The sequence below is a fragment of the Macrobrachium nipponense genome, chromosome 6 (assembly GCF_015104395.2).
Source record: "Macrobrachium nipponense isolate FS-2020 chromosome 6, ASM1510439v2, whole genome shotgun sequence".
Taxonomy (NCBI): Eukaryota; Metazoa; Arthropoda; class Malacostraca; order Decapoda; family Palaemonidae; genus Macrobrachium; species Macrobrachium nipponense.
The window spans coordinates 14,313,005-14,336,935 of NC_061108.1; the positions used below are offsets into that span (position 1 = coordinate 14,313,005).

At 36.2% G+C, this 23,931-nt stretch overlaps 1 protein-coding gene across 4 annotated transcripts in view; it reads right to left on the minus strand.

Annotated features, from left to right (window-relative positions):
- Positions 1-2,391: 2,391 nt before the first annotated feature.
- Positions 2,392-23,931, minus strand: part of LOC135216324 (tumor necrosis factor alpha-induced protein 8-like protein) — a 170,510-nt gene continuing 148,970 nt past the window's right edge. For all 4 annotated transcript variants that reach the window (XM_064251498.1, XM_064251497.1, XM_064251496.1 and 1 more), the window contains 2 exons: positions 13,453-13,572; positions 2,392-9,080 (listed from right to left, as the gene is read on the minus strand). In XM_064251498.1, coding sequence (XP_064107568.1) covers positions 8,787-9,080; positions 13,453-13,572 — 414 coding nt within the window. In that variant the 3' untranslated portion in view covers positions 2,392-8,786. The remainder of the gene's footprint in view (positions 9,081-13,452; positions 13,573-23,931) is intronic.

Sequence of the window (23,931 nt, forward strand, 5' to 3'; positions counted from 1 at the left end):
AATTCCTTCCAGAAGAAAAAAACATATAATTAGGTCATAAGAATAATTTCAAGTCTTATCTTCATCTTTTCTAAAATATATATATTTTCAGATGAATAACAAAGCTGTGCCACCTTATATAATATCGCCACATGTGCTTCCAGTCTTAAGATCAATTCAGAGGCCGAGTGTTTGTTTAGGAGGTGGGAAATACATAATGCATCCTTACCCAATTTTACTATGCAATTGCCCTCATTCCGTTTCCATATTATTCTTTGTTCTTTTAATTCCTTCCAAACTTGTTTGTCAATAACCTGGTGGGCATGGGATGGTTCATTTAAACTTCCCAAACAGTGGGGACAAAACTTCTATTGGACGAGGGAATGGGATAAGTTAGTGACAAAAAACAAAAATACAAATTGCTGCATATCCCACATCAAATTTCTGTCATTTTATATCAAACAGATATGTATTCTTCAAAACGTTTGCATCGTGTCTGGTCAGTCTTGAAGACAGCAGATTTGGCATTTAAATCTAACAGTATTTTGATAGCTTAAGCAACGTCCGGTAGTCTCCAAACCTAATGCATAAATACGTAAGTATATACTACAATGATACAACCTATCGTTCATTGTCCCCATTTGTTAAATCAGTATATATAGTTTTCTTAAAACATTTGCTTTTATTTATGGGTACCTTCTTCCCCCTTACTAGCTGAATTGACTTGGATAAATTTAAAAGTAAAAGTTTTTTTCATAAGCTGAAACAACAGGAATTTAAATAAAGCAAAAAATATGCGTATGACAACAAAGAATTAGAATTCCTTAAACAAGGGAAATGGTAAGCTATCATGAACTTCAGGTTGTTGAGTAAACTCTAGTTACTTAAGGGTGAGTTGATGGTGTCTATCATTTGGCCACATCAAGCCTGATTAATCCTTATTATTGAAGGCGATTGTGCAATTCTTTGCTGTCAAAAACATCTTGAAATCTTTTAAAACCTCATATGGTTGGATACTGGTCTAGATTTTCAGAGGTTTACCATCTAGACCTCTGTGTGTGTATGTGTGTGTGTGTGTGTGTGGGTTTCACCACAATAACCATCAGTTTGCCTCGGGAAACATTTCCTGAAGGTCATGTCATGTATTTAGGACAAGTAATTGCAAATAGTTCATTGTTGCCAAGGAGTTAAGACCAATCCTGTTTAGGGTAACTTTCTAGTCATGTCTGATTCCAAACTTTGTCTTCCTAACTGCTTTACATAATGTACTCTCTATTCATATCCATTTTACTTTCTATTTTACCCTTAGTATGGATTTAGGGAAAAATGTAATGACAATAATCATCAGCAAATCATTCAAGTATTTGTTCTGTCACGAATCAGTTTTTCATTGATTTTGGCAGTTGTATAAGTTTTTCGGCAAGAAGAATATTCCTCCATGGACTTAGGAACAATAATTTCCTTTTATTTCTCCAAAGAGTTGCTTGATTCAAGTTGATACACATTAAGAGGAGTTTCTCCATACCTTTTGAGCCTGGAATCAGATATGACAACATCTGAATTCAACTCTTAACTGTCATTGTTTGATGAGAGTCAGAGATTCATAGAAAGTGAGAATTCATAGTAAATATTTACCTTTGCAAGAAAAGCCTAGGAATGTATCTAGACATTAAAGGGCATCTTTAAACAGCTTCTTTTCAAGCAAAATACAGTTGCTGCTATCATGTCTTGTTTTTATTCTAGGCGTTATGAAACTGGGTTTGAAGCTTTTCAGAAGGACTCAACCTTGATTTTTCTGGGAAGTGAGATGGTCAGATAGTACTCTCATCTTGTTTTTGCTCATTTTTAGGAGGACAAAATATGCACCAGATAAATAGGCTGTAGATGTTAAAGCGAGTTAGTGTCATATTCATCACTTTCTTTGCTTTAAATTCAAATTTACCAACCATAACTACTCATGTATACGTTGTAATTCAAATGATTATCATACCTAATATTTAGATGAATATATTATTCATCTTTAAATGCTGTACACAAATTTGCTAATGAAATGATTACCTGTTTCTTATACAATGAAATTTACACTACATAATACAATTAAGATGACCATGCAAAAGGTGTTTGTTGATGCACATTATTTGCACTTGAGCGAACTAATGAATAGTTGATATCACTTTCCTGTCTGAAACCTTTCTTATCCATAAACAACAAAAGGCCAGAAGATCAGACATTATCTGGAAACATGTTGAATGTTTTATCTAAATGTGTTTGCGACAAGCAAATTGAACCAAAGTTCAATAGCAAAGAAAGTGCAAATATTTTCTCGATAAAAATTTACCCTTAGCACTTAAACTAATTCCGAGGGGGAGTGTCGCATCACCGAAACAATAATGGAAAACAGATACACAGTAATCACAGATTGAAAATATATATTTTTCATATAGTATGTATATTCATGTTATAGATACAATATTGCTTTGTACAAAAAAGAAATGCATTATAAAAAACCGTTTTCTTTCCAATGTCTCTTATACCAATCCTCCGACCCAGAAATCGAGTACACTGTGATTATTTACATTATGAACAAACCTCACTTTTCTACAACCAGTCACACCAGTCCGTGAAATCAGAAGAGAGGAGAAAACAAGATTGCAGGTCCAATGCCGTTGGTCGAATTTCAACTCACGAAAAACAACTTTCCCTTTTCATCAGACCATCCACAAGATACATAATATGAATTTAAGCTGTACATTAATTAAATATAACAAATAAATTGCTATAAGATTGTGATAGAATTTTTGTAAAGCATAACATCTTCCATACAAATCCTTAAGGTTGTTGGTGTATGATAAGCATCAAGGGTTAAACAGGCATTTTCATATATGCATACATGTGTGCATGTATTGATGCATATACAAACTATAAATGAAAATCAAGGCTACATAAAAATGATCTTTTAAAGGTTCTTTAGTCTTGGTCAAAACATTAACTAAAGCAAATTGATAGTCAACCAGGAATAAATTGAAATTGAAGGGGAAATCCAGTTTTGATTGAATCTTTAAAGACAGCTGAAAGTCATCAACTAGATGAATAAAGATAAACTTTGAATTAAATATAATTTCATGCCTAGCAATAATTTCTAATACCAATTTTTACTACTTTGGTTATGAAATTATGAAAGGCAAAAACACTTTCACGGCTCATTTCAAAATATTTCAGAATATTTCACTGATAAACTGCTGTTACATTCCGTTCATGTATGTAGTTTTATACACCTTATCTATGAAAGATATTATGCTTATAAAAATACAAAACATTGATGTGATCATAAAAATGATTAACTGACGTCAGAAAAGTTCCAGACTGTGAACACTGCAGACACTAAAATGTTTAACATCATAGTAGCGGCAGGTAACATCTGTTCACTGACAAAAGGAAACAAGAAAATGAAACGCTACATGGTGCGCAAAACGTTCTCGACACTAAAGACAATTATTGCAAACCAGTAATCTATTTTAAAAGAGATTACTCTAATCTAAATAAAAAAAGAAAAAAAATTGATGAAACCAGAGGCACTGGATAACGTTCTCTTACTGTAAAGATAACACTGACTTACTGATATGTATCAAGAAAACAGTAGAGTAGTATATACATTTTTTCACAGTATTAATGTAGAACAACATTAGTGCATCCAAGAGTTACCTTTATAATAATGAAGAAACATTATTACTGGTCATTTGTTTTATACTATGCTTACCTAGGTTGCAATAGTGAGAACAGAAGTGAGGAATTCACAGCAAAGGTTAAAGCAGATTTTATGTACAATCCTTACATTTAACACTTCTATGGAAAACTCAGTAGGCAAATAGTACACTAAAACTAAAAAGAGTAACGTAAGTCTTATGAGAATAAATATTAGGTACATAAGGAATGGTTCCTCTAACCTTCTATATCCGGAGATTATGAAAGCTTTCTATAGTTACATTTCAGTTTCTCTTGAAAATTAAAAATTATCTTTTTTAATGAGTGGGGCCTCTTCTTTCTATATTTCCCTTTACCTCGTCTTGCTTCTTCCTAATGAACACCATATCCTTTGGAAGCTTGAATTTCAAGTCAATGGCCCCTGTGTGTGGGCTTGTTGCATGAATAGGTTTCATGTAACAACAACAACAATAATAATAATAATAATAATAATAATAATAATAATAATAATAATGATAAAGAGTACCGTAATAAACAAGTCACTGTCACCACCAAAAAAAAAAAAAAAAAAAAAAAAAACTTGCAGAATTTCAGTATAGTACTACGTACATCCATCTTTGTAAGCTTATGAAGTAATAGTTCTCAGTCAAGGGCTAATTTGCATACCATCAGATTTCGTTCAAAACGCTATTACAGAAAGGAAAGCTACTGGCACAGCAAAAAAAAGAGGGGGAAATGATCATTTTACCTGCACGATTAAGCGACAGCATATAGCTTCAGCAATCTAAGCGTCAGACGGTGAAATTAGAAAAGTAGACTTATTGTTTGCTAATGAAATTTGATGAAATCCTCTCTTCCCATTTCGTCAGAAAGTGAACAGAGTCTGCTGTCAGAACTTTTCTGATCATTCTGACGGAGTAGACAGGATGCTGTGCTAGAAGTGCAAGCTGCTTAATATGTAAGTGAAGAGATGAATATCCCACCTCGTGCATCCGTCATGATGTGTTGAGAAAATAAACTATATATATCCTTGTGCAGAAAAAAATGGTACTAAGAGAGCATCTTCTGTAACTTCCTTGTATGGTTTGTATGGTACATGTGCACAATTCTGTACAGTGCATTCTCCATTGCACTGTAACCTGTGCAATACTGAGTCGTGTTCAGTGCCTTTCAAAAGTCATGATCCTCTGAATGTGGTGTAGAAGCTAGAATTGGATACTTGATAGACGACCGCCCCCTGTTTTGGCAACTGTCATGATATAGACGAACAAACAATGAGTGGTACAAAAATAGCCATCGAATAGTGAAAGAAGTTTGTAGCAAAGTTCAATCCCTGTGCCATAGCTCACATTGCTGTTGCGAAGCTACAAGCAAAAATGCTATTTCTCACATGAAATAAAATAGTGTAAAATTCTTTTATGCAGAAATCGTGAGTGGGCATTGCTCTCTATAATGGCAGAATCCAAGCATTTGGAGCAGCATGCTTGCAACATAACCATTAAAACTTGCGTAGAGTAACGGAAAACCTAGCCATAAAATATAGTTTGAGAATGAACTTTTTTTTTTACATAGAATTAAGTTATAAAAGCCATATGAAAAAAATTTCTCCCCATGCTCTTCCATACAAATCAACATATGGATAATGTCACTAAATAGTTAAGTGGGTACAATGAACTGGTAACTCCAAATGCAGGAATTCAAAAACAAAAAGCGTTATGAGAACACAACAAAAACGCCTGACTCATTGTCTAGGATAAGAGATGGCTGGATTAATCATGACTGGCTTCTTTCATAGTTTCTCTAGCTGTGACCTCTTATCGACTCCTGCTACCGAGCCTTTCTCAGGTATCCACTCTCCCAGCATGACCTTCTGCCCCTGGACCTTGATCTCTGATGTCCCTTAATGCTCCTGAACTGTAGTTAAACGAAGGAGGAGGGTCTGGCTATCAAGTTCAACAAATATAGACAGCCAGTCTCAGCTTATGTGAGCCCTATCCTGAACACGAGAAATAAACAGAGCAACACAATTCTCCAAAGGCTCTTTTATATAATTGAAGGTACATCAGACTAGTAGGCCAGACGCACAACACCATGCAAGCATTCAGGAATCTGGTATCAACAGATGGTCGCCAGAAAACAGACAGTGCTGTACCATAGACCACTTTCTCAGGTCAAAGAGCTGGCTTCAATGACCCATGATGAGTCCTTCTTCAAGTTCTGACACCTCCATCCAATTTCCATAAATTGCTTCTCAGCCGAGCACCTCTTTATCCACTTTGTCAGTATATCCATGATTATGGTTCCTCCACCTTCTGTCCTACACATTTACGACAGCGATCTCTACCCTTGACTGTATGTCCTTCAGTCGTGGCTGGATCACATGGCAAAAGGTATCGAGTCACCCCTACATAACCAAGCAGTAATTCATTATAGTTTATACATTCTTTTGTCAACAGGCTAATATTTTGTGATTGTTTTAATTCTTGAAGAGGTTTAGGGAATTATTTTGCCAGAAAAATTCCACCCTGGACTATGCACGAAAACTTTTTGTTGACAGATACTGCTACTGATGGGTAACCCCTTAACTCCCTGTGAGTCTGTTATCAAGGGCCAAGAGTTTAACTGTTATTAATGATGAAAGGGAAACCTCAGAATAGCATTTCTCACGACTTCAGTACTGGCGTACCTTTTTGATCTTCATAAACACTGACAGATTACACTAGTCTACCAGTTCATACCATTAACAATATGGCAAAATATTTGCACTTATAACTATCGTGAGGCTAATCTGGAGTCATTACCAATAGAGAATCCTGGTGGCCATAATGCATTACATTTACACTAAAGAAGGTGATATATGAAGTCCTAATCCTCGTTATGACATATTTTCAAGTGCACTGCTTAGCTGGACAAGCAATCGAATGCTATTAACGACTCTTGGGGAGAAAAAAAAAAGATGAAAGGTGAAGGTCAGCCATAAAGTGATGGCCTTACCTCTTAAGGGATACAAGATCACAAGCACTAAGGAAACCAGAAGGAGAAGGAAAATTCCAAAGCATTGCAGTAGAAGCAGCAGTTAATGAACCGCGCAATTTCTTGTGAACTTCTGAGTAAAAATTCACGAGCCAAGTTAAATTATTGACGTCTACTATAGAATGCAGTTTAACTGACAGAGTTTGTTCATTACTGGAAACAAACAGAAATCCCATTTCAATCTTCAAAAAGATATATTATGCCTTAATCCTCTTTGAAAGAGAGTTGTGTCGTAACCTAAGATGTAAAACCTATATGAGAGAAACGTACCAGCAAGCGAAAGCTCTTTAATACGTACATTACATTTTCGTAAAACTAGGTTCACTGGCGATAAAAAAATTATTTATTTAAGACTACGTATAGGTGAAATGATTTCAACTGTTAATTTCATTTTGGAAGCCCTCAACTGCATAGCTGAGGTGACAAAACGATCCCTTGTGCTAAACTAGACGTTGCGACGCCAGTTTTCATAACCATGAATCAGTCAATCCCTTGTGCTTATAAGGTATCTCCCAGTTATAAAAACAAAGGAGATAAATGTGCATTACTTGTGCATTACCGTTCGGATATAATGAGTTTCATCAGACTGTAGGACAGCAGATTGTGTCATTATTGACCAGAGCATCGTAGATATGATGAAGAAGGAACAGATTCCCCAAACATTGTCATTCTCAGACAGGACGTTTATACTTAACACAATATACGACTTTTATCCTCGTCAAAGAGCAATGCAGCTACAATCAAATGCAATGAAGATTCATCTGTCACTTCAGCGTTTAAGCATTTAAGTACGGGAAACTTAACCTCTCCTAATAAGTACGCAATGGGGGACAGCAATGAGAAACCAAGACTTCAAATCAAAGACTTTGAAATTTAGTTTGTTGACAACTGAAGAACGCTACTTAGACGTCTTGGAATGACAATGGCGTGTAAGAGGAGTGCGTATTGTCTGTGCAGAGTCCCCTCGGTGCTGTTAATTTGCATACCACTGGATGCATTATGCATGCTCAAAAAGGCTGAGAAGCTACGTGAATGAACAATGCTTAAAGCTATGGACTATTGATACATGACTTTCACTGAGAATTTTACTGATGAATTACATAGTAAATGCATTCTCAAGCGCTTGCTTTTGCGCTCGTATTTTTTATTCGGTTATAAATAATTGTTTTTTCTTTTTCTTTTTGCAACCAAGACAATCTTGTTACTGTTGCAAAGGGAAAAAAACAGAACAGTCAAGAGAAACGATGCAACAAAGGGAAACGATAATATAGCACTTTCCAGTACACTCAGACTGCATACGGATCATACAGGCTTATTTAAAATGTCAGGATTTCTCTTAATTAGCTAAACTACTACAGACTGAAGGCTTGTGACCAGTTTAAACCACTTTAAAATTCAACTACATAAGTTGCCTATTACAAAACGCGAATTCAAAAGTTTATGATGATAAACTAATTAAAATATTGGAGAGATCTTGCCATTAAATTCTACCATTTTGATTAATTAGGGCGAGATGGCTGCATGGGCCTAGCCATCCAGTACAGTCGATTATATATATATTTTCTTTTTTCGAGGAACAGGTAAAGTCATATCTTCCTGTTCAACCTTCCTTAGTTCCTTCTATGGTTTGTAATTAATTTACACACAATCACGTGACAATTTACCTGATCTATCTGCCACGGTTTCTTATTTAGATTCATCTAGATATGATTATCACATTTCTCGTCTTCCGATATGTTATATTAGAAAACTTAGTAAACTTACATATATCCTTTTTTTTTTGAGCCAAATACAATAATACAGCGTTTGACACTTATAATAGCGTAGGTTTCTCGCGGTCTTCTTAAAAATGCCTTTATAGAAAACTACCATTTTGCAGAGGTCACAGTGATCGTAACCACTCTGACCCAGACTGTCTATATAGTAGTAGTGCACTTCCGGGCAGCGTTCGAATACGTCACTGCGCACGCGCGGAATATTTCTGCGTCTTTCGTAACGCACGTTCCCGGTAGAGTGAAGAAGACACGCCGATCTAAGAGTTACAAAGACCCTAAAACCTACGGAGACTGACTTCAGATCCGCCCCTCGTCGAAGGCTTTGCTCATGTCTCCGATGATGGACTGAAGGAGAGGCCGGTGCTGGGAGTCCGTCTTGAACATCTCCTCCAGGAAGGCGGAGTCCGTGAAGAAGTCCAGAACGTGATCTATCCTCCCGAGGGTCTTGTCTGAGAGGTGGTTGCCCACCAGGTCCTTCAGGATCGCTCGGCAGTCGTTGATGTTCTTCGTCAGGAAGTTCTTGTCGAAGGTGAAGTCGACCTCGAAGAAGCTGATGACGGTTTTGACGATCGTGGTGAATTTGTCCTTGAGCTGCAATGAAGATGAGAGGGATTAGATATACTCGAGTTCTTAAGAGCCTGAATTTGTTTAAATCTTTTCTCTAACTAAATCATATAACAACTAATTTGCAGTAATTATTTACTAGTTTAGAGCATTAGACGCAATACCTCCTGATTATGAACTTTCAATCTTGGCACTTCCAATAGAAAATACAATTGAATAACAATAACCAGATTTTAATATTATGATTTCACTGAGGCTCATTTAAAGAAAACTTGAAATAGATGGTGGATCAGGATAAAATATCAATAATCGAAAGTAAATACATACATATATATATATATATATATATATATATATATATATATATATATATATATAATATTAAAAGGATATATATATATAATTATATATATATATATATATATCTATATATATATATATATATATATATAAATAACATACATGTGTATATATATCATAAATGTAATATTACAAACATAATTGCTCGTGATAACATATTTAGGTTCGACATTTGGGCGTCTTGATTTTTTCTTATCTTACGCCGCCGATAAGAAATCAAGCAAGCAGATAAATTTGTTACTGCATTTAGAGACTACGTATAAAGCAAACAGGCAAGCTTAAATAGTACTTTTCATTCCTTTTTACCTAATTTATCTATAAAGTTCGTTATTTAGCTGTGAGATAAGGCACTGGTATACAAGCAGAAGAGCAAAAACCTCAGGACCCTTTTATACGTACTATATGCATAAATAAAATATAATGTATTTATTTATATGAATGCATATTTATATAAATATACATACATATGTATATATAAATATTTATATATGTATTATAATATAATACATATATAAATATATATGTGAATATACTTATATAAATATATAATGTGTTTTGTATGTATGTATGTATGTAGTATGTATGTATGTGTGTGTGTGTGTGTGTATATATGTGTGTGTATATATATATATATTATATATAATATATATATATATATATATATATATATATATATATATATATATATATATATATATATAGTATAATATATATAAGCGAATACCACAGGAAAATGAGTCAGAAATCCAAGCGCTTTCGTCTTTACTAAGACATTGTCAAGGAGGGAATGAAATTGTATTTCATTCGCTCCTTGACATTCTCTTAGTAAAGACGAAAGCGCTTGGATATCTGACTATCATTTTCCGTGGTATTCGCTTATTTGATGAGCTCACATGCATCTACTGTGATTTTTTTAAATATATATATATATATCATATATATATATATATATATATATATATATATATATATATATATATATATATATATATATATCGAGCTACAATTTCCTTTAATATCTAATTCGCTCTACCTCGGAATTAATATATTTCATATATGCTTAACCGAAAGGGAATTTTTTTTCTCGATAATAGACTTGCCTGAACCAGGGCGCGAACCCATGGATCCTTTCAAATCCAGGAACGTCAGTGAAGCTTTTACTACTACACCACCGCGAGAGCCTCTCGCCGTGGTGTAGTAGGTAAAAGCTTCACTGACGTTTCCTGGATTTGAAAGGTTCCGTGGGTTCGCGCGCCGGTCGAGGCAGTCTATTATCGAGAAAAAATTCCCCTTCGGTTAAGCATATATGAAAATAATATTAATTCCGAGGTAGAGCGAATTAGATTTTAAAGGACATTGTAGCTCGATATATGTATAGAATCACGGAAATGTGATATGACTTATATATATATATATATATATATATATATATATATATATATATATATATATATATATATATATATATATATATATATATATATACACATATATATATATATAATGTAGAGAGAGAGAGAGAGAGAGAGAGCATAAATATATAAACAAACACTTCGAAGAAAGAGTTGACAACACGACCCACCTGAATATTACTTCACTTCTCATACCCTGTCATTTCACAAAACGCAAACCACGATAAGAGTTCAACATTAATCATCAGCTTTAAGTAACGTGGGAAAACCGACGCCGTATTTCTCTCAAGAGCTCCTTTGTGTTGCCACGTCAAAGGATGTCACTGTATGGCAGCCCTATATACAGATTCAGGAAGCGATAACCTTAAGGAGATGGATCCTAGTTGATGCTGGCCAGATCCAGAGGTCTGGTTCAGAAGGAAGATGCTGGGAGTGTGTCTGTTAACGCTGTTCTTCTCGTGATATAAACCGCATGAACGCTGGAGAACAGAGGTTTGATATATTCAGAAGCACAGACAGTATTGGAGAGTCACGCATCCTCTTCAGTGTGGAGACACCCGTAGGAGAGTAGTGCCGTCAGTGCACCTCATGCGGTGCACTGTAGGTACTACCTGAGGTTCTTCGCTGCGTGCCTTCGGCCCCTAGCTGCAACACCTGTCGTTCATTTTTACTGTACCTACTTTCGTATTCTCTTTCTTCCATATTACTTTCCTCATCCCTCTCCCGACAATTGATTCATAGTGCAACTGCTTTGAGGTTTTCCTCTTGAATGACCTCATAGGTCCCAGTGTATGGCCTTTGGCCTCAATTCTACATTCAATTCAATTCGGTGTGGAGGCATGAAAACCCAACGACGCAGAATGTGGGCATCTTACGAATCATCATCGCTGGTAACCCTGTTCCTCTTCTTCTTCATCATGTTCTTATTAAGGAAATATTTCCAAAACTTCAACAGATAAAAAAAACTGGAGAAAAATACCAAGAAAACCCAGAATCCAACTGCAGGTGAATAATAATAATAATAATAAAATAATAATAATAATAATAATAATAATAATAATAATAATAATAATGTTAATTTTTAGGACGTCTTCGCATTCACCAACAGATAGAAAAGCTGCAGAAAAGTACCATGAAAAACCAGAATTAATCTGCAGATGAATAATAATAATAATAATAATATGATAAAAGTCATAAACACATGGGCAGTACCAGTAATCAGATACAGCGCAGGAATAGTGGAATGGACCGAAGGCAGAAACTCCGCAGCATAGATCAGAAAACCAGGAAACATATGACAATACACAAAGCACTACACCCAAGAGAAAATAACGGACAGACTATACATAACACGAAAGGAAGGAGGGAGACTACTAGTATAGAGGACTGCGTCAACATCGAGAACAGAGCACTGGGGCAATATCTGAAAAGCAGTGAAGACGAGTGGGCTAAAGAGTTGCATGGGAAGAAGGACTAATAAAAGTAGACGAAGACCCACAAATATACAGACAGGAGAATGACAGACAGAACAGAGGACTGGCACAACAAACCAATGCACGGACAATACATGAGACAGACTAAAGAACTAGCCAGCGATGGCACATGGCAATGGCTACAGAGGAGACAGCTAAAGAAGGAAACTGAAGGAATGATAACAGCGGCACAAGATCAGGCCCTAAGCAACCAGATATGTTCAAAGAACGATAGACGGAAATAACATCTCTCCCATATGTAGGAAGTGCAATACGAAAAATGAAACCATGAACCACATAGCAAGCGAATGCCCGGCACTTGCACAGAACCAGTACAAAAAGAGGCATGATTCAGTGGCAAAAGCCCTCCACTGGAGCCTGTGCAAGAAACATCAGCTACCTTGCAGTAATAAGTGGTACGAGCACCAACCTGAGGGAGTGATTGACAACGATCACGCAAAGATCCTCTGGGACTATGGTAGTCAGGACGGATAGGGGATAAGAATTGCAAACAGACCAGAACCGTGACGTTAATTGACAAAGTCAAGAAGAAAGTATCACTCATTGATGTCGCAATACCATGGGACACCAGAGTTTGAAGAGAAAGAAAATAGAGGGAAAAAAATTGATAAGTATCAAGATCTAAAATAGAAATAAGAAGGATATGGGATATGCCAGTGGAAATAGTACCCATAATCATAGGAGCACTAAGCACGATCCCAAGATCCCTGAAAAGGAATCTAGAAAACTAGAGGCTGAAGTAGCTCCAGGACTCATGCAGAAGAGTGTGATCCTAGAAACGGCACACATAGTAAGAAAAGTGATGGATTCCTAAAGAGGCAGGATGCAACCCGGAACCCCACACTATAAATACCACCCAGTCGAATTGGAGGACTGTGATAGAGCAAAAAAAAAAAAAAAAAAAAAAAAAAATAATAATAATAATAATTTTTTGGACGTCATCGTATTCTGCAGGAGATAGAAAAACTGCAGAAAAAATTACCAAAAAATCCAAAATCCATCTGCGGGTGAATAATAATAATAATAACAACAACAACAACAATAATAATAATAATATAAGAATAATAATAATAATAATAATAATAATAATAATAATAATAATATAATAATAGCAGAACCTTTAAACCCGCTCACCTGATCGGCCACTTTGAGGTCTTCATCTGAAAAGAGTTTGTTTCTGGAGAGGAAGTCAATTTTGACGATAATTTTGATGATGTTCTTGACTAACTTCTCAGCTTCTTTCTTGTTGCCCGTCTGAAATAGCAATGAGAGATTCAGTAGTTTGAAAAAAAAAAAGATAAAGAAAATTCTAGACGAGCATCTGATAAATTCTGAAGCTTATAAAAAGGTTAATTATTTGATTGTCTGGAGGTATAGTACATGCAGATAAACTATTTTTTACAAAAAGACGTTTCGTAATTTGTAAGACATTTTCTATTTCTTGTACATCTATAGAAAAAAAATTACATATGCTTAAAAATTAGGTACTGTACGCACCTATGCTTGTTAACAATTATCCATATGGCATTTTCTCTCTCTTTAGTATCAAAAGAAAAAATGACATACTTAAAAATTAGGTCTAGTAAATACCTTTGCTCGTAAACAATTATTTGTGAAATTTTCTTAATGTCTATCTTTTGTGCATCTGCAGAAAAAAATGGAAAAATATACATAAAAAACATACATAAGAAATAAGCAAAGTATACAGCTATGCTTGTCTATATCAGAGTTGACTCACCAACGGTTTCATTGTTCAAGGAAAATACCACGTGACATTGGAGGTCACAAACAGGTGTTAGTGTAATCTTGCACAGGTGTTTTACACCCAGGAGACCTTCACTTGCGAGGCTGTTTCAACCTTTACCTTGTGTTACGTGTCCAGAAGACGTAATACACCCCCCCAACCTCTCTCTCTCTCTCTCTCTCTCTCTCTCTCTCTCTCTCTCTCTCTCTCTCTCTCTCCGATTATACTGCCAGTATGCGCATATTGGCGTCGTTGTGTATATCTTCGGTTCTTAGTGAATAAGCAAGTGTGCTAATAACTTATAAAAAGTGTTAATCTAGTTGTCATCATAATAATAAAGGATTTTCTTGTAATGGAGTTACAAGGTTACAAGGATTAGGATGTCTCAAAGACTTATTAGTCCATCCGAGGAGACATCGTGTGCTAACTTATCTCTAGGAGCAGGTTTTACTGTTCATTCACAGTGTCCTAATGATTTTGTCTGGCTTTCTTTTAAACTCCTCCACACTGTTGCTGTTTACAACTTCTGGTTGCATTTTATTCCATGTGACACATATCTTGTATGTAAAGAAGTTCCCACAATGGGATGTGTTGTATCTCCTCAGTTAAAGACGGCTCCAGTTGTTTTAGAAAATCCTTGTTCGTCCCATTCTTGCGCCAAGATAGATAATAATAATAATAATAATAATAATAATAATAATAATAATAATAATAATAATAATAATAATACGTCTGTCAGCCAGACTCTTCCGGATGAGTCACCCCGCTCCCAGCCAATACAGGAGACTCCACCAACCCCCACCAGGCTTTGACAACCAATCAGGAATCGCCAAAAATTTCTGTTAGCCTGCTTGCGGGTATTAATATGGCATAGTTGTATCCGGAGTCAGACCTTGGTTGTACCCCTGACTTTATTCGTCTTTTTAGAAAATGGTAGAAAGTCTGACCGAAACGTCAAGAAATGAATGAGCTTCTTCTGAAATAATAATAATAATAATAATAATAATAATAATAATAATAATAATAATAATAATAATAATAATAATAATAATAATAATGATAAGGGATATGCCAGTGGGAATTGAACCCATAATCTAAGGGACACTAGGCACGATCCCAAGATTCCTGAAACGGAAGCTGGAGGCTGAAGTAGCTCCAGGACTTATGCAGAAGAGTGTGCTCCTAGAAACAGCGCCCATAATGAGAAAAGTGATGGACTACTAAGGGGGCAGGATGCAACCCGGAACCCCACACTATAAAACCACCCAGTCGAAAAATAATAATAATAATAATAATAATAACAATAATAATAATAATAATAAGGGAGATGACCTTTTAAGTATGTTCTGTTAAAAGGAAGGGCAGCATCAGTGGAGCTGATTTCGTACGAGGTCTTTTGAACTGAATTGAACTGAATTGAAAAGATCTTGTCTATTTACTACTACTTCGTAACGTTTCATAAAAATCAAACAAACCCATCTGAGATTCATCCAATACGGATGTTATTTCATGCCGGGTGGATTTAACGAATTATCAAGTTACCAAACTTTACTTTTTTCTTTCAATAATTGCAGAAGTAATACTGTGTCCTCGCTTAGTCGGTATTCCGCGTTAAAAATCTCAATATAATATAAGATAAGCTACTGTGTACTGAATGATAATGCGAGGTGCTCTCATTTCATCTTCCATATCCATGTTCGATATCTCATACTCATTTTCGTCGTTTTGATAAAGATAATTCATTACGATGGCAGATATATACACATATACAGTAAGAGTATATATACATATACACACAAACCACACACATATATACATATATATATATGAATATAATATATGTATGTATTTATATATGTATATATAAATATATATTATTAAATTGTCAGTAACGTCACCAATAAGTTGGAAAACCACGTAATTTTTAAATCAGTGGGCTAAATAGTCCATTGTATCAAACTTCACTTTGGGATTTCCATTGTACACTCATTTACTGTATATATTTCCAGCAATTACTTTTCATGACAATAAAATCGGCTTTTATATTCTTTTCCAGCAAACATCGTACTAAGTTAATAGAAGGAAATCATTGTTGATTTTTTGTGACAATGAATATACCCAAACAAATACATTACGTGCACATAGGGAATACGAACGCAAGTCTATTACTGTAAACCAAATAAAACCTCTAATGAAATCAGAACTTAAACAATTTGTTCATATTTCTAAAACCATAATGAAGGCAAAAGATCATTATCCCTTTTCTAGCATTTCTCTAACAAGGTTCATTCCAATTCGTCACAAAGACCTGTATATTAAGGAAGAGTACACTTAATAGTTAATAATCCAGAGATATGCTTCCTAAACAGTCACCAAATGAATTCTTAACGGTTTTATTGCCTGTAATTTGATAACAGCATAAAGAGAAAGTTATCATAACACTGTTCCCGAAGGCGTTATGGAAAATGATAATCCGATCACCATACTCACAATGAGGAACTTGATAGCATTGAATGTGTCATAGGATCTCTCTCTCTCTCTCTCTCTCTCTCTCTCTCGGAAACGAAGAGCTGATACTTACGAATATATATATATATATATATATATATATATATATATATATATATATATATATATGTGTGTGTGTGTGTGTGTGTGTGTGTGTGTGTGTGTATAGAGAGAGAGAGAAGAGAGCGAGAGAGAGAGAGAGAGAGAGAAGAGAGAGAGAGAGAGAGAGAGAGAGAGAATCGATAAACTTCTCAAACTGAGGACTTTACCATTATGGTTACGTAGGACATAGCTCGAAAAGAATACAATATAAGTCCAGATGCCTGGTACATTAAAACGCCTTTATTAGAAGTAACCCATTGTGAAAAGCCTCTTTCACACACGTAGGAAAAGTTGTATTGGTGCAATTTTTTTTTTCTATAAACACAAAGTCAAAATGCACACACTTCAAATAATTACCAAAACATCTTTTAAGCAAACTGCTGTTCGGCACACATTTTGCTCTTTCATTGGCATTTTGTTTAGTTTATGTTTCAGCATTGTCAGCAGGTTCTAAAATTCATCAATTCGTGTTTATTTAATCTCTCTCTCTCTCTCTCTCTCTCTCTCTCTCTCTCTCTCTCTCTCTCTCTCTCTCTCTCTCTCTCTCTCTCTCTCTCTTTTAAACTGGAGTTCAGGTCACTAAAGGTATCATGGACGATGTTATTTTATTCATGGAAAACTTCCGGGCTAAAGTGGCCGCTGTAGAAATATTTCATTAAAGCCTGAAATGTTTTCATTCCAGCCATATTTACTTTTGAAATGGCCTGTCGCCAGAATAATCGTTCCTCGTTGCTCTACGATAGATGGAGGAGTGCAGCTGATTTGTCAAACACGGGGTATGATGAAATTGAAAGCTCTCTCTCTCTCTCTCTCTCTCTCTCTCTCTCTCTCTCTCTCTCTCTCTCTCTCTCCCCTGGCGATTTTTGACAGGTGACTTATTCGAACATACAGATAACTGGAAAGATATTTCCCTCTATAATCCGTTATTCAAAGATCCGTAATTTTTTTTTTATGTAATGCAAACTGACTGATTGATTGATTGATTGACTACACTTGAAAAATTCAGAAACGTCACTTGCCGTGCTTATGATGTTAAATGTGCACATCATTGCTGAACCAGACACAACCTGAATTATTAACTGCGTTCCTTTGGCATAGGTTGCGCGAGGCATTACCTGAACTTTACTTTTGAGAGCTGGTAAATATTTGAAATGTCTGAAACAGTGGAATGTCTAAAGCAAACAATTTACAACCCCCAGTCTGAAGGGGAAAAATGAGGTGTGTATTGAAACGGATGATTTAATGCAAGGGAATTCCTGTCGTTACAGTTGGCATTGTTCATAAAAAGCTCATAAAATTAAAAACAGATTTCCTTGAGGTATTATTTGGCGTCATTCCAGTGTTACTAGCCGTATTATTAACCATTCTTTGCTTTACATTTCTTATTCCACTTATCTTTCTATCTTATTTACTCACTTGCTTTACATATATCTCACTTTTCTGTTTATTCACAATTTAGGATGTCAAACCAAGACTGCTTATAACTCAGTGTTGCTTCCATATGGGACTGTTGTGGAGACCCATAAACAACATTGGTCTTTTCCAAATCTGAGAAAAGACCAACGCAGCAAAAGGCCTTGGATTGCTGTCAAGCACGAAATTTCTTTATCTAAATACAATTCTTATCAGTTTAAGTTTATCATTACAGATGTAATGAATAGTTAAAAATTAATTAGCATTAAAACTTATCCTTTTCGCCCTTTCTGTATTATTCTAAAATATTACAGAAAAAGGGAGACAGTCTAACAATTGAAAGCTCTGTAGCTTTGTTACGTACAACTTGTTTGTTTAAAAACCCCACTCATACGGAGACTTCCTCGTTGGACGAGTCGGTTCCATGCTCGACTATCGATCTCAGTGGCCGGGTTCGATTCTCCGCTCTGCCAACGCAGAATCTGAGGAATTGATTTCTGGTGATAGAAAATCATTTCTCGATATAATGTGGTTCGGATCCCACAATATGCTGTAGGTCCCGTTGCTAAGTGACCAATTGGTTCCTAACCGCGTAAAAAAACTAATCCTTCGGGCCAGCCCTTTATAGGAGAGCTCTTAATTAGCTCAGTGGTCTGGTAAAACTAACTTTTTCACACATACGGTAAGAGGTGTGTATCAGAAAATTTTTCTTAAGCTAAGAGCACCTGGAACTCGGGAAGTTTGGCCTGGCTGCTCGTTTTTCCGGTAAAAGAAAAATTGTCTATCTGTTGCACCTCCATCTCGGAAGTAGGTACAAGTAATAAGGAATTACTACATGGATGCAACAAAAGTCAAAGTTGTTTTTCAAGAAAGAGTGTTGCTTCTCATTTCTTGCCCGTAAGTAAAATACATTTCCAATGTTATTTTAGTAAGATACATTTCCAATATTATTCTAGATCTGGATTTTCTTCTTGTGTTTCATAGTTTTCTGGTCAATGCTGCTGAGTTCAGCCTTCGTCCACTCCACTGCTCTCGCGCTATACTGGTACTGCGCGTGAGTTTGTGGCATTCATTATGTTTCCAGCGTTGAGTTTTGACTTGAGTAACGCTTTAAGTCTCTGCATATATTCTTTCCTGATTGTATCCTTCAGCTCTTAGTCGTTTTACATCTTCTCCTTCTATTCCCGGTTATTTGCATCCTGTCTCATCTATGTGTTTGATGCTATTCCCGTTGGGTAACTTTATCCTTTCAGTGCTTGTCACTTTACATTTTTGTATGTTGACCAAGGTGCATTATTCTATTCCAAATCCCATCCTGGCGACCCAAGATACAATCCTTAAAGTCTGGATTAGGGTGTCTATTTCCTTGATGCTCTGACCATACAGATTGCTATCATCCATGAACATCAGATGGTTGATTCTGTTGCCTCCTTTCTTGAGTTGGTACCCAGCATCCATCTTCTGCCGTACTTCTGTCATGGGAATCATGACCACTACGAAAAGTATGGGAGACAGTGAGTCGCCTTAAAAAAAAAGATTCCTCTCCTGATGTTAACTTCTGCTAGTCTTAACCCAGAGCTTGTAAACACTGTATTCCAGTTGCGCTTTGTGTTTATTTTAGGAAGCTGATGATGTTTTCCTCTGCACCATATATTTTATGACATTCGATTAGCCACGTATGTGGTATCATGTCGAACTCTTTCTTGTAGTCAATCCATGCCATGCTTAAATTGGTTTTCCTTCTCTTACTATTCTTCACTGCCATTTTGTCTATCAGGAGCTGGTATTTTGTGGCACTACGCTTCCGTCTGCAGCTTTGCTGTTGGTGGGGGATGGTATTTGTATTCTCTAGGTAGTTGTATAGCCTTTCACTGATGATACCTGTTAGTAACTTTTACATTACTGGTAGGCAGGTGACAGGGCTGTAGTTTCTTGCTATATTTCCCTTGCTCTTGTCTTCCTGTACTAAGGATGTTCTCCCTGTGGTTATCCATTGGGCGCATGGGGATTTGAGATACAATACTGGAGTTGTTCTGCTATGCGTGGATGTAGGGCCTTGAAGTTTTTGTGCCAATGAACTTCATCGGGAATTGGGGCTTTCCAGTTGGGCATTTTCTCGATGTCTGACTAGGCCTGTCGTGCTCTCAGTGACAATTTCTTTTATTCTCCCCATTATTATTATTATTATTATTTATTATTATTTTTTTTTTTTTTTTTTTTTTTTGCTCTATCACAGTCCTCCAATTCGACTGGGTGGTATTTATAGTGTGGGGTTCCGGGTTGCACCCTGCCTCCTTAGGAATCCATCACTTTTCTTACTATGTGTGCCGTTTCTAGGATCACACTCTTCTGCATGAGTCCTGGAGCTACTTCAGCCTCTAGTTTTTCTAGATTCCTTTTCAGGGATCTTGGGATCGTGCCTAGTGCTCCTATGATGATGATGATGATGATGATGATGATGATGATGATTATTATTATTATTATTAAACAGTTTAATTTTGACGATAATCACCATACATTTGATAGCTCTATCAAATACAGGAAACGACGGTTTCCTGTATGTCAACAGTGAATTAGTTCAAGGGAGGTGTGTAATGCCTACTTACTAGTCCAAAGACCTGCATTTAGCTTGGCCTTCAGACTGTTCCAAAACCAGATTGCTTGCTACTGATAATTCATAAAATCAATGAGCCAAACTCATTAAAAATCATTAAAATGCTATTTATAAATGAATTCTATGTCTAATTAATTCTATGTCTACATCACACAATCATATTAGGCTGAAGGGCTACAATGTTTGTAAGAATTTGCATGAGATATATTGTTCATTACAATTCATGGGGTCTCAATTTTTGTAAGTACAGGCATGACTTAAAAATTGTTTGCTCATAAAAACATTCAAGGGGTCTCAATTTTTGTAAGTACAGGCATGACTTAAAAATGGTTTGTTCATGAAAAATTCATGGGGTCTCAATTTTTGTAAGTACAGGCATGACTTAAAAATGGTTTGTTCATGAAAAATTCATGGGGTCTCAATTTTTGTAAGTACATGCATGACTTAAAAATGGTTTGCTCATAAAAACATTCAAGGGGTCTAAGTTCAGTGCTTGCGAGTGAGAGAATGAAGTAACCCTCATATTTCAGAATTATTTTTAGTAGGTTATATATCAATCAAATTAGTTCCCGTTATTGTTATCTGATCGGGAATTTTTCTAAACCTGGATAATAACAATAAATACTAAATCTTGCCTATATGCTGTCATTTCCAATGGAATCCATTTAAAACAGATCCTTCACCGTCCTTGTATATTTGAGATAACTTAACTGTACCGCCCCATACTTTTCCATAATCAAAACCCCTTTAGCTAAATTTTTCTCTTTCATATAAACCGTAAGGCTTCCATGAAGCAAAATCCATAAGGACCCTTCTTTCCCCTTATACTGATTTATAGTAATTTCTTCAGAATCTTTGGTTGTAGTCATGACGCCCGAAAATCTTGGACAGTTTGGTTTGAGGTTCTGCTGGCCAAACTTTCCGTTTATGGCCTTAGTAAATGATTTACTGACCACTGTTACTGTTTTTTTTTTATTCCTTTTTCTTTGCTCCATTACAAGTGTAGATTCATATGCAACCGTCCACTGCACTGCACCTTATTGCTTTTATTAACAATTTCGTTGAGCTTACCATTACCTTCTCCAATTCTTGCATCATTCTCTTCTCCCATTCTTGCATCACACGATGACTCAGCCTCGTCCTCCAAGTCTTATTACTGCATCGCCAAGATATCGTTTGTCACTGATACTGAGTCATGAGCTGATCAACTGACCTTTCCTCGTTCATATCATCATTGTTCCTAGGAGCATGTTTGTTATTGGGAGCTACGAAGTTTCTACCAGTTTCTACGTGTTTACTTCCCTTAAATTGTTTGTTTTCTTCTCAAATTTTAGTCTATCTGGGTGTTCAGGTTCACTCAAATCTGTCTTTGAGAGATCACATATATTCAAATGTTTAAATTTCTTCCTAGGGAATAGAGTCTTCTCTTCAATGTTTTGAATGAATGACTAACCATACGAAATTTTGGCCACATTGTCTGGTGCTTTGGCCTGGAATGTCATTCAGCGTCCTTCGATGTTTTGTTTGGAATGTTATTCTCATATTTGCAGTATACTACTTACGAACACACTTCTCGAAAAACTAAATTCAAAGGAAACCCCTTCTGTCATTGATCCTTTTCTTACCTCTACCATAAATCTTCTCTCTACAGGCCACAAAGTGTCCTCAATCTCGTTTTCTTTAGAACCACAAAGTGTCCTCAATCTCGTTTTCTTTATAAGGACTGTGTTAGACACTGATCCACTGAGCTGAGTGAGAATCCCTACTCTTCTCAGGTAGCCTAGTAACAAGTTGCTGGCCACAACTCCACAAGTTCTATGGGTGGAAATCACCAATACTCATTTTTCTCATTTCTATAATTTACGACCTTTCATTTAATTTCATTGCAGACTTCTTTATTACTAATATCCTGGGCTTGACAACTACATATACGTACGCACATATAAACACATTTTTGTGATCTATTGTACGTAAATTCTGTTATTTTTTTAAAATAATTTGACAAGACTTACTTATAATAGTTATGATAGTTATAGTAGTTTAAATAATGTACTTAATTTTTCTGTTTCAGTAATATACTTAATGTTTTTTCTATTTGTTTACTGATTTGTTAATATTGTTTTGTTTGTATGGTGCTTTTACGTTGCATGGAACCAGCGGCTATTCAGCAACGGGACCAACGGCTTTACGTGACTTTCGAACCACGTCGAGAGTGAACTTCTATCACCAGAAATACACATCTCTCACTCCTCAATGGAATGGCCGAGAATCGAACCCGCGACCACCGAGATGGAACGCCAACACCATACCAACTACGGCACTGAGGCGCTGATTTGTTAATATGCATACATGAAGCAGTTAGGTACTACCTGCGATGCCCTTTTAGATTTGACATACAAAGGAACCTTGATAAGTGCAGAGTAATTCAAATAGATTTTAGTGCTGCTTTCCATTTATTAAATCGCAATGCACTTCTTTATAAGCTTCAGAATCTTGGAGTGGGTGGATATGTTTTAGGATTACTTCCAGATTTCCTTAAAGATAGGCAGCAGGCAGTTGTTGTGGACGGGATCTTCAGTGAACCAAGACCTATTATGTCTGGAGTTCCACAGGGCAGTGTTCTTGGTCCACTGTTATTTTTAGTGTATACAAGTGATACGGTTGTTGGCCTGGGAAACAAGATTGTTCGGTATGCCGATGATGCAACACTCGCAGGTGTAGTAAAGTCTCTAGCCTTGAGAAATGATGAAGATGCCCTAAGCCTCCATTGGGACATGGACCTGACCAGGGGGGAATGGTGTAGTCGGTGGGGTATGAGGCTGAACTCCAGTAAAACGAAAACACCATTGATTAGCAGATCTCGTACAGATTTCTCACCCGATCCTCCCCTTCAGGTGGATGGAACTTTGGTGAATGAGTCTGAAGCTTTAACTACTCTAAATGTAACTTCTGACTCACATCTGACTTTTGAGAAACTTCTACGGAAGGTTTCAGCAAACGACGTACGAAAGTTAGGTATTGTTCGTAAGGCCTCATACATTCACTATAACAGTCATAAAGTCAATGCAACCTGTTTCAGGTCATTTGTGCTCCCTTTACTAGAACACTGTTCTCCGGTGTGGATGTCTGTTCCTGCCAGAGATTGATCTCTTTTAGACGGAGTGGTTCGTGGAGGTTGGTTTCTCTTTCCTGATAGTGGCAATTATGACCTGGACCATTTTCCAAACCTATG